The 12,321-nt window shown below is 38.8% G+C and overlaps 1 protein-coding gene across 1 annotated transcript in view; it reads left to right on the top strand.

Moving 5' to 3' along the window:
* IFT81 (intraflagellar transport 81) overlaps positions 1-8,724 on the top strand; it is a gene marked incomplete at its 5' end in the record, with an annotated part of 42,038 nt that extends 33,314 nt beyond the window's left edge. Inside the window, 5 exons of the mRNA XM_082491546.1 lie at positions 548-634; positions 2,215-2,286; positions 2,375-2,460; positions 7,261-7,306; positions 8,238-8,724. Of these exons, the coding sequence (XP_082347672.1) occupies positions 548-634; positions 2,215-2,286; positions 2,375-2,460; positions 7,261-7,306; positions 8,238-8,420 (474 nt within the window). The 3' untranslated portion in view covers positions 8,421-8,724. The remainder of the gene's footprint in view (positions 1-547; positions 635-2,214; positions 2,287-2,374; positions 2,461-7,260; positions 7,307-8,237) is intronic.
* Between the last annotated feature and the right edge of the window lie 3,597 nt (positions 8,725-12,321).

Below are 12,321 nucleotides of genomic sequence, written 5' to 3'. Positions count from 1 at the left end.
GCTGAAAAAAAAGTCATTCAGGTCCACAGCTGCTATAAGTTGGCTCATTTCCATAGAAGTAAATAGAGCTATCCATTTATCTATCAACCAAATTTCCAGAAAATTTACTTTTAATGGTTCTATTAAAAGTGTCGGCAAATGAAATCCAGCTAAGGCGTTTGTTGCGTACAACTACGAAGCTGGCTCTTCATAGGTAGCAAGTATATTAATCCTTTCTTAATTTCTATTTTTATAATTGTTTTTCCTTTCTTCTTGCAAACACTGCCCTATTAACCTACCGCATTAAAGCTGTGGATGTGGCTGCAAAGAGGAAATTTGCATGCTATGTTGTGGTGCATAGAGCTGATCCTGCAGTATGCGAGTGGAGGCTAGTGGCTTCCCTGTGTGTAATAATACCCGTGCGCCCGCTTGGTTTATGTAAGTGTCTGTGAGTGTGCCAATAGCTGAGGTTGGTGTGTGAGACCGACAAGAACACTGTCTGCCTGAATGTCACATGTCAGTCAATTGAAGATTTCATTTATGTACCCTTTTGCCCTCTTCACATAAGGAATTAACTCAAGAATGTGATGAAAAAAAAATCCAATACGACAGTTGTGCGGCGGGGTTAGAGAGCAATCGCTCTACACTGGAACAGGTAAGATGGTGATTTGTTCGTGCATATTAATAAAAGCTGTGCAACATGTTACTCACTAAGGTACAATATTTTCCCTGCTTTCCCGCTGGATGTGGAAAGTACAAATCCACTTCAGGTGGAAATGAGTCAACGGTGAACCACAACTATGCAAATCATGCCTGAAGCTGCTGTGGGCGAGCTACGGTCGCACACATCTGTTCTGAAAAGCAACAAATGAAGTCAGTGGTACATCAGTCCATCCACCGACATCCAGCTTCAAGTAGCAAGGATATCATAAAAGAAGATGCATCTGCCAGAAATCCTGCTGACCTACATAGTATCTGTTAGGAAAGAATATGACCATAAAATAAGGATTAATTTATCAAGACAAATCTTTATATGCGTTTACTAGATTAATTAAATCAGCAACCAATCCAATGGATAATTAATACACTGAAATTCATGGCAAGGATACTTCATTAAACGTGATCATCTTGCATACAACAGTTTTTTTAAAAATGCAACCGTGTAGGTATAGCTAAGAGCTCGTGTGTACGCATTACTTGAACTGTAGCACTTTTATGAAGAGAGGTACTTAAACCAGCACAATTCTTTAAGGTGTGGACAGTATTAATATGTTTATATGAATCTGCTTTATCTCGCTAGATCACCGGCTGTGAATTTTATCTGGACTTAATTTTTTAAGGCCTTGCCTATATAAGGAATATATTTCAAAATAAAAAAAGGCATACATTTAAAGTGTGGGTGGATATATAGATAATTCTTTTCCTGCACTAAAAGTACCTTTGTATGGCTTAATCTAAGCAAAATAAAAGAATGCACATATGCACCTACTATGACAGCGGAACTTCCGTAAGAACTATTTTACAATAGCAATGAAGGCTTTTTTCATGGCAGACAAATCTTAGTCATTTTCTAACACATGATGACAATCACATCCACAGATTAAGCTGGACATGACTGTCAGCAAACTCTTGCAGCTGAGCAGTAGAATTCAGTTTTCCAGCTGATGGTCTGAAAATCACGTGGTGACTGAGCTTTTGAGTTAACAACTGCTGTGTGACCCAGAGCACATGAATTCGATTTGGATTACTGTTTTTTTTTGGTGTGGACCATTTAGAGATGGGAGTAACCCACTATCTTCATACCCTTCAGTATAATTATTGATTGCCAATTAACATACTATTAACATGTCTGTAGCTTCTAACATACATTTTGCAGATATGTTCCAGGAAATGCTTATTCAGAACTGTGTTTAGCACTTAAGATGTGCTTAGGAACAAGAGTCTTGGCAGTGCTTGTGAAGTGTCTGTTAGAAGTCAGTAATATTAGTAAACACCTATTAACAATCATTTAGCATCTCTAACTGTGACTGAAACTGCAAATCTAAAAAAATCAATTGTCTTTCACTTTAAATTTTGGGCTTAACAGAAGTCTTTTTTATAAACATTTAAGAAAGTATCAATTCAGTTATTATGCCCATTTCTATTATGGATCCTCATGGTTTATACAGCAACACGGGGCATCTCCCGTGGGATTCCAGTTATGTTGTCCTTTGAAATCTTATTCTTGCACTACAGGAAGTGAAAGGACTTCTTGAGGAGTGTGTTCAGGAAGAAAGCAACTACCGTTATATTAACTGCATGAAAAGGGTAAGATCACAAGAGGCACCAAATTGTTCATTGTGAAATGAAATAGGAATTATAATTTATTATTTTTTAATTATGTATTTCTTTACAGAATCTAGAAATACAGCTTCAGCGTGCTAAAGAAGAAATGAAGGCATACGTCTCCCCAGACCCACAGGAGAGACGAAAGGCAATTCGGTAAGTATATTAATGTGTTTCCTTTGTGTTAACTTGAGGATATTCGTAAACTGAGGTTGAAGTTAGCAATTTTCACACTGGCATTTGAACTGGAGGAGTTTACCTGATAAATTTAGAAACACTATAATAATCTAAAAATAAGCATCTCGAATTCCAGTATATACTGCTGTAAACCTACAAGTTCTCTCAGACATACCAAAAGATTTTCCCTTCCTGCTGGAGATTATGGGCCCCAGATAGTGGTTATAACTTGCAGCCCCTCTTGGCACAAGCTCAGAGAAGCTGTGCTTCAGCTAGGTCCTGCAGGAAGCATGCCTCTACAGATGTAATGCCTCGGCCCCCGTGACTCCAGCATGCAGGAGTAGAAGGTCTACCACCTCTCAGAGAGCAACCATATGCTGCCTTCAGATTCTGGCCATTTCTTGGAAACGTTCTTCCAGGTATAATAGCTGTCACCATCGCTGGTAGAGTAATGGAAGAGAACGTATACTCATCCTAAATGGAATTTGGGTTGCTCCTATTTGCAGTTCTTACTGGAGGTAGAAAGAATGCTGTTGTGCACCATTGTACTAACCTTCATCTCTACACTCAATTTAATTTACTCCAATATAAAGAAAGTTGCTTCATCCTGTGAGTTTTTTCAGGATGTCTTGCCTTTGCCTGGTAGGGAGAGAAGCGGAAAAAGGTTATCGATTGAGCTGATGATTTTTTGGGGGTGTAGTTTTCCGTTTTAAATGATGCAGTCCTGCCAAAGATTGAAATGTTTTCTGAGAATGAGATATTTCAGATTAATTATCTGTGCTAAGAAGTCTAAACGTTACCATGTCATACAGATCTTTTTGTGCTGTACTGCATACTAAATATTTTTGTAGAAGTGTCCAGTTTAAAATTTTGTATATTTTCAATCTTTTAGTACAATCTAAAAGTTGAAACATTCAGGCAATAGAGTCAACAAGCTGGTTCAGCCCCATCAAAATTAAATACCAGGAAAATCCAAAACAAAACATTTGTAACTTTAATTTATAAATTTAAACAAAACACTTTATAACTTCATAATTACTTTTTCAAAATTCCAGAATTTTGCATAAAATAGAAATTCCACTTGCCAGCTAGTTTTATCTTTGACCCCCCAAAAATTAGTTGTCAACAAAATAAACTTAAATTGTACTTAAATTGTTGTCACTAGTTTTACAAAATGGTCTTTGGCTTTCTCACCATAGTATTTCTGTCATGAAAATATTTATCAAAACAGTAACTGTAAAATTCGTGTTTGCTGGGTTTGATCAAGGGTATTTTTGTTTAATTTTTTTAATGAGTGGGATGAGTGAAAAACACTCTGTTTTGAAAGCGGGATTTGGTCTCTTTAAAGGTGTAGTCATTACTGTACCAAGCAATCTCCATGGAGTATATAATTTTTAGTTCAGAGCAGAGGGGGCATCAGCTCTGCCTTGTACCTCTCCATCTCACAGTCTGCATCAATCTTCATTCCCACAGTTTGCTATATTTCTTAGGCTTTTAAAAGTCATAGCAAGAGCTCCTTGATGTGAGGCATTTTCTTAGATTTCTGCATTTGTATTTCAGAGACAGGACAGATTGTTGCTCAAGATCTGTGTAATCTGTCATGTCAGAGCTTTGGTTCATGTACAGTCTTCTGTACAATGTGCCAAAATGCTTCACAGTGTTGTCCCATTCACAGAACAATTTAAAAACATGACTGAGTGGCAAAGCAAAGACAGAACTGCTTAATTAGATAATTAATAATAATTCTACATTCCATTTGAAAGCTTCAGACCATCCAACATGCTGACATCACAACAGGAAAAGAGAAACAGTAGTTGTCTGTCACTTCTCAAAGGAGATGGAAGAATAAATTAATTTCCCAAGATATCTGTCCTCTTAGGACCTTTCAGAATAATTTCTGGACATTTCTGTTGTAGTGGTGGCAACAAGGGAAGTTAGTTGGTAGTATATGTAATCAAATATCATTCGGATTCACAAGAGGCAATTTCTTCACTCATTGTGAAGTGGAGTGAAAAAAGGCAGTAGCTGACCAAGATTTTATGTGCTCCGGAATGGGGTCATTGACAGGGATAGTGATGTGTCAAACTGAGTGAGAAAACTCCAGGCATTCCCTCAGGAGACACTGAGAGATGAGGTCTTCTTCCTCCATCAGATCCTCCATGAACTAGAAGTTGCCCCAATGCATGTTGTACTGGTGTCAGTGGAGCTGCATTAACTGCGGTTCTAGAACATGAGGCAGAGGTCACTAGGACATGAAGAGCTGGATTAATACCCATCACAGAGACCTTCTGCCAGGATCTAAGGCATGAAAATATTTAAACACTATGCAGCAAAGAATGTAGGAAAAATAAGAGTAAGAAAAGAATCAAAACTACTAATGTTAGGGTGGGAGAAGAAAAGGATGAGGAGATAGAACATGAGTGGAGGCTAAGAAACCTCTTATTCCATCTTACAAAATAATGGAAGGCTGTAGAAAATAAAAGATTTGTCTAATGAAAGACGATGAAACAGCAAAATTAAGCAGCAGGATGAAAAGAGAAGTGGCTGTGAGAAAAATCTTAGTGATGATGTGAATATTCATTAGTGTGAAAGGCAAGACAGCTCAGCCGCGCAGCTGAGAGGAAATGCAGGTCAGACGGCAGGCGCTGTCCTTTTATGGCCTCCCAGGGAAGGGGAGGGTCTGAGTTTGTTCACAGATGCTCAGCAAAAAATGCTCCAACTCAAATACTTGGGAAATGAACAACCACAATGCAAGTATTCACATAGACGGGCCATCAAAGCCAAATGCTGGAATTAAGCGGGAGTCCAGCTATGTAATTCCAGGTATGGCGAGGAGAATGTGAACGGAGCATTACCACTCTCCGCTGTCCCTGTTTCACTTGCTAACTGTGGGCACAGAAGGTAGGGAAATTATCCTTCCCGCAGTGACTATACACATTTTTGACCTTCTGTTAGGAGGTCACAGACCAGTCGCATTTAAATGAATTACAACAAAGTACGATATAGAGATCTTTGCAAAATATTAAATGAGAGGATACATTTTTTTTGTAGACGTCCTTTTAGAATGTGAATGTATTTTTCAGCAGTCACTGGAATGTAAACGGAGTAAAAATGAACCATAAATAGAACAGCACTTTCCTAACAACGTATTGAACAAAAAATGTCTTAATTCCGACCCTCTTTATTGAATATAAACTCTCTGTTCCGTGGAGTCACTTCTTAGGAATGTGAAAAGTTAATTTTCTTCTCTAAAAATAGAAAGTTGTGGGGTTTTTAATGAAGTTATTAAGTTGCATTCTTTCCAGTCATCATTATAAATAGTAAAGAAAAACTTACTAGGAAAGACATTTAATCTTCTGATGATTACTTTCAAAACTCTACTTAACAAAAAACAGTATGTTCTTAAGGCCAAATGTGTGTGAACGTATGCTGTGTGCCAGTGGAAATAAGAAGATTCACTGTGGCTTTCCATCTCCTTGATTTGGTGAGGATTGCTCAGGATCAGCTGTTGCAGCACAGCACTTGGAACAGCCTCAGGACGACTCTGATTTGTTCTGGTTAGAATTGTCCCAGAGTGAGAGATGATACAATGATCGAGCTTCATTCCTGGCCCGTCCATTCTGCAGGGAGTGTGGCAGGCAGGACCAGGTGGCCTGGGGCCCAAGTCGAAAGCCTGGAGTACTTAGCAGAAATGGAAGGAATATAAGAAACACAATTCTACACGGCTGCTCACCATGCTGTAGCAAACCGTCACGCTTTAGTATCACGAAGGCTGATACCTCTTTCTGGAAATTAGGATTTCTTTATGCAATGTTCTCCTACCTGAGTAATTTGGAAAGTTCTTTAGATGAGCTGCATTATTTTGTATTCCGCTAACAAACTCTCAACCTCTAAGTGTAGCCGTTGCACACAAAATATAATGATTGATTTTTTTTTTCTTTTCAAGTGAATCAGTGAAAAGATTTTTTTTTATTGTCACATTCAAAAAAAAATTAAAATGAGTACATACTAATCTATCTGAATCCTGCTGTTATGCTTTGCATATTATATTGTCAGGTTTCATGTATCAAGTTTGCATATGTCAGAAAGTGATCCATCCACTTGTTACAGACAAAGGTGTACAGCCAAGATTTTTAATAATGAATGTCAACAGTTACGCTTCTAAGCCTATATTTAGGCACCTAAATGTGACGGCTGTTTTCTGAAAGTGAGGAACGCGCAGCGGTTCCATTGCAGTCACTAGATTTGTTAAACCTGGGGTGAAATACTATTCCCCTTCATTCCTGTCTTTTCCCACCCATTCTAACGCTACATTCACAGCAATTCCAGGCTGTGGATTTGTAAACTCTGATGCTTGTACAAATGAGGCCGCTGGCTAACCTCAGAATACCACCAGGATAAATGCATTATTAAAAAGACGTCAAGTATGTCTTACCTTAAATGATCTTGCTGTTGTCTTCAAGCTGGAAGGAGCAGTAATCATGCCTGCTTCAAAAATGTAAGAGAACTGATCCGATATCACCTTTCCCAACTGCACAATGGAGAGAATCGGAGAGATCTGATCCTTGATGTCAAGGGATATGTTGTCCAATGACAAAAAAGTTTCTTCATGCTTCCTTTTCTATCTCATTTATGAACCTCCCAATACTTTCATAATTTTTCATGTTTGCATCATTATTCTATTATTCTGTTACATTAATACATTAATACATCTATTAATCTATTATTCTATTTCATGGAACGGAATAAAATCATAAAATTATTTTATGTTTCCTTTAGAGAACAGTATGCACGAATGATCCTTGAACAAGAAAACCTTGGGAAGGTAAGAATGAGGTTTTTACCTTGTAAAAACATTGCACAGTTCATATTTTTGTGAGTCTTATTACCAAAGGCTGTGGTCAGTCTTTTATAAAAAGCATATTGCAGCCTACAAAGAAAATTCCATTACTGCTGGCATTGGTAACTAATACCCTGAAAAGAGATCATGCTCGCTCTTCAGGGCTTGATTTCCTGCAGAGTATAGCATGAGCCGCTTGTAAAAGATAGTCAAACAGCTTAACGTGACAGCACATTCCCTGAAAACCATTTGGATAAGAAATTGAAACATGGGCATAACAAACTGTGCCAGCTCAAATTTTATGTTGTATATAAAGCAACCTGTTGAAGACAATAAATTTTGAGCCTGTCAGCCTTATCACTGTTATTAAAGGCCAGGGGATCATCAGCACAGCAGTGTTAAACAAAAGCAGTTGTCCATTTTTAATCTTGTATGAAGCTCAGATCAGCATGGACGAGGTTAGGCTTACCAACTCATGCTAAACATCTTTCTTTTATTAGTTTCTTTTTTTATGAGAGAGTCTGTGAGCGATTTCTACAGGTTTGGGCTGCCACTATTAATAATCAGTAGCGGGTTTCATTGTAAAACATTAATTTCATGTTTATAATATCATGATATGAATTCATTGCAGCTTTATACTGCAAGAGCTCTGTATGGAAATGAACTAAGAATTTTAGCATAACTTCTGAAATAGACAAGACTTATTTAGACAGTTTTAAAACATTGAAATCATTGTCATTGTCAATCCATACAAAGCAGATATGAGTCCCAGGTGTTAACGCATTTATCACTTGCAAGGAGCGATAATAATATTTCAGTAGCATATAAAAACCTTTGTCATTCCAAGCTGCCTATGTAAGCAACTTTTGTGGCGTACAACTGTTCCAAAAATCTAATGTTTTTGTATTTTTAACAGAAATTACGAGAGAAGCAGAAAGTTGTACGGGAAAGTCACGGGCCAAATATGAAGCAAATTAAAATGTGGCAGGATTTTGAGCAGTTAATGGAATGTAAGAGAGAATGTTTTCTGAAACAACAAAATCAAACAGCCATTGGTCAAGTCATTCAGGAAGGAGGTAAAGATAGGCTGGTGTTATGAATTCTTCCTTCTAACAACATGAAGTAGGAAGACAGCGTGTTGGCTTCCTAAAGGTAACCTCTTACTAAATATTGTTGCTTTCATCATTTCTACATAAATTTTTTGTACATTGTTTCGTTTTGGCGGATAAACAAAGAGCAACTAACCACTCTACGAAGCTTTTCCTCCATCGTTTCGGTGACATAACGTGGTTAGGAAGATCTGTTACAAAGAGCTGCACTAGGGTGAACCTCATCGTAAATCTTTGGTTTATGAGGCTGGGAATGGCATGCATCTGCATAGAGATCAAAGGAAAAGAAATCCTTCTCCAGGGTCACAGAAAACTTGGGTAATTGCTCTGTTCCTTATTCTGTATCACTAAGGTTACGTTTTTGCAAGGCCTGGGACTTGATATAGTATAATTGTGGCCCTCCTGGCTTGGCCCTCTCCTTCCCTATTGTCTTTATTCATCTAGTGTGACTGGCAAGAATGGAGCCATTTTCGCTCTGAGCTGCACAGACCTTGCCTGCACACTCCTAGTCATACTTTCCTTGCACGGTTGAATTAAACTGATTGTGCTTCCAGGAGACAGTTCATTGCTACAGCGTCAGGAATAGGTTTTGAGAACAATTACTTGGACTCTGAGATTTTTCCATTATCTTTTGTTGTTGTTTTTAACGAATGTGTTTTCCTTATACCATCTTCTATTTTTTCTGAGTTGCCCACGAGCAAGTGTAAACAGTGGTTGACTAAAGGCTTTCTCCACTGAGGACATTTTGTGCTGTTTTGTCTCTGCAGCAGGTTCCAAACTGATTACACTACCCAAAGAGGGTCGTCCCAGGGATGGAGGGATATTGATGGATGTAGACATGGCAGAGTGGCTCTTGCACATGTTAGGGTGGGTGTGCAAAACAGGGAGACAGGCAAGGCAGCCCTGTACTCTGGCTTTGACCTGTGAGCTACAAGCAACTGTCACTGCCCTTAAAATTGCATCATGAGACCCGGGGTAAGAGGAATGTAGGTGAGGCTTGAAACTGTCCCCCACGCTTCATCATCTCGGATGAGCGCCTCTTAGCAACAAACAAAGATCAGTAGCAGAGAGATAAGTCTGCGGGACCAGAACTCCTGCTGTTCTTCTTTAGTCTCTCGGCTTATTGAATTTCTAGATAGGTTTGGGGTTTTTTTAGCTTTTCCTGCCTGAGGTAAAATGTCTTTTCAGGACATAAAAAATAATTTCATTTTCTCTGGTACCTAACTATGAGATCTTCTGCTGTTTTCTATATCAAGAAAGAGTATGGTAATTATATAGTTCCTAGTTTGCCTTTGCATTAAGTATATTTGTTAACAGAACTAAAATAAAATCTGATGACTACATTTTGACTGTATGGTTGGGTTTTTTTTTACATTTCTTAAGTGAAAGAAGGTAAATTACTAGTGACAAGCAGCTTGCTGGGCCACAGGCAAAAGAGGTTTGAATGGGTCATTTAATGACATTTATTTCAGATGCCCCCAAAGTGTTCGAAACCGCAGCATATGTGTAAGGAGTGGGTCTCAGATCCGTAGATTCCCAGGACATCCTCATGTAAGCCCTCCCACACTGCTGAATAGCTGAAGATAGTCTTTCTCAACAGCTGCACACTAATCTTTCTCAGGACAAGGAGAAGCAGCACGTTTTGCCCTACACACATTTTCAGGGAGTGTGGAAGGAAGGCTGTTGTGTAAGACACAGGCACAGGTAGGTTTAGCTGGGGTGGGGACATGGTGCAGCATTGCCACCACCCGCTGCATCCATGAGTTGATCACACGGCAGGAGAATGGGATTTAGTAAGGCACTGGAGGGAGACCATAGGGATCGGGAAGGGAGAAGCTCAGGAAAAGGACGTATGCAGACTATATAGTGTGGGCACAGCCATCTCCAGAGACACCTCTACATTTTCTCCCTGCTAGCCCTGTACCGTTCTTACTGTACTTCACCTGCGTTGCACTGTAGGGCCTGTTGATCTGAGGAAAGTTACGGTAGTCATATACTTGGGCTCTTAAAGGAGGGGTATGCTGAATACTTGCCAGCAACAGTAAAATAACACAGACAACTAGATATGAGATGCGCTGAAAACATGGGATAATCACCGAAAATGGGAATTTAGGTTCCTTAATCAGCCTATGGTTCAGAGTGACCAGACAGGGCAGGGAGAAAGGGGATGTTATATACGTCAAGTCAAAACTTTTAACAAAACCCCCTATTTGACTAGACCATTTATGCAAAGATGTATCACACGGATTAGCCTGCTGCCCAGGAAAAAGCAATGCTTTTGAAATTCATAGCAATGATGTAGAGTAAGATTGAGTATAATCATTTTCTGTTTTTCTGTTCAGAGTTGCCCTAAAAATAGTTCATCTTTCTTCCTTGTAAAAACAGTTTATTGCTAGTTACTCAAAGATGACGTGATTGTTGTTCTGATCTGATTAGTGTTCTGTCATTTGTACTGCACCAAGAAAGGGCACACAGATTATACACTACAGCAGCAGCAAAATGACTTTCTGAGATGAAGCAGAAAATCATAATAACTGCTATGAAAAGAAAATTGGAAAAACTCAAATGCTATTTTTAGCTTTTTATATAAGTGGACATTTAATAAATGCAACTTTAATGGATTCTGTCACTGGCTTTTCCACCTAGTTCATGATTTGATGGGAGTGTTCAAAACTCTGACTGAATTTCACAGTTATATCTTTACTTCCTAACTTGCAACAAAAAGCTTACTTCCAATTTTTTTTTACTTTGTTATTATTAATAGCCTACCTGGTTAACTAATAAGATTAAACGTGCCATATGGGAAAAATCCCTGCCTTTTCCTTGTGAAGGTCCAAATAAATAAAAAATGTGCGTAGTTAAATTTGGGGCCTCAGCACTTACCGGATTTCTTCCAGTTGGAACACTGAGCCAACCAGTCACTCACGAGCAGTGGTTTCAAAAAGGCTTCTCCATATCTTTACCCAGAACTGGATGAGGAAGTATTCCAGCTACAAAACTACTATAGTATTCTGCAGTTTTGCATTAGTTGTGTTGACTTCAGCTGTCCTTAGAGCTACAAGCAAATTCTGTATGGACCTAAGAGATGAAATAATTCCAGGCATCAGAAATAGCATGAGAAAACATTCTGTACATCTACCGAGTTACATGACGAGCCATTTTACCATCTGGATATCAGATTATTTTGTTAGTGGTACCATACTATTTTATTAGTGGCACCATTTTACTTCCATTTGAACTATGATAAATAAAAGAAACGTTCTTAGACTTCCTTAAGTAACCTATTTGTGTATCTTTACTCAAATGGATATTACTCCTAATGAGGTCATATGCATATAGTCACCCAGAATCATAAAAGTTAGGCTCTGCTATTGTCTTTATTATCCTTAAATATACTGATTTCCAGAGCTTTCTTGATAAGACTTCCCTACAGTATGATGCTGCTCACTGTTACAAAACACAGTACAGCAGAAGTATTTAGCAACAGTTCAGTGCCTACAAAATGTCCTCATGATGAGGATGTTCTGATTAATAAGCATGGATATTACAGTACGCAAAAAGCAATACAAAATCTGTTCTCCAAGTGACTTGCTGGTTCGGGAACTGGAAATAAAGTACAGAGCTGCTTCTCCTTAGATCATTATTTCATGTCTGGCCCAGATGGGCAGCAACTGAAAGCTCTGTGCTAACTAACTGGTGGCTGCCCTCAGCCAGGGATCTATGCAGAGCCATTTGGCAGTATCAGTCTGATTCCTAAATCACCACTCTGGCAGTGTTTGGCGAGCCTGGAGCCAGCTTCCACATGAAGGCAGACAGATGTATGACTGAAAGACCACGGAGAGCGAAGTGTTGTCACCCAAAAGGTGTCCTCCTGGGAGAAAGGTCATGACA

The sequence above is a fragment of the Vanellus vanellus genome, assembly GCF_965231255.1.
Source record: "Vanellus vanellus genome assembly, chromosome: 16".
NCBI lineage: Eukaryota > Metazoa > Chordata > Aves > Charadriiformes > Charadriidae > Vanellus > Vanellus vanellus.
This window is presented reverse-complemented; position numbering and strand designations above follow the sequence as displayed.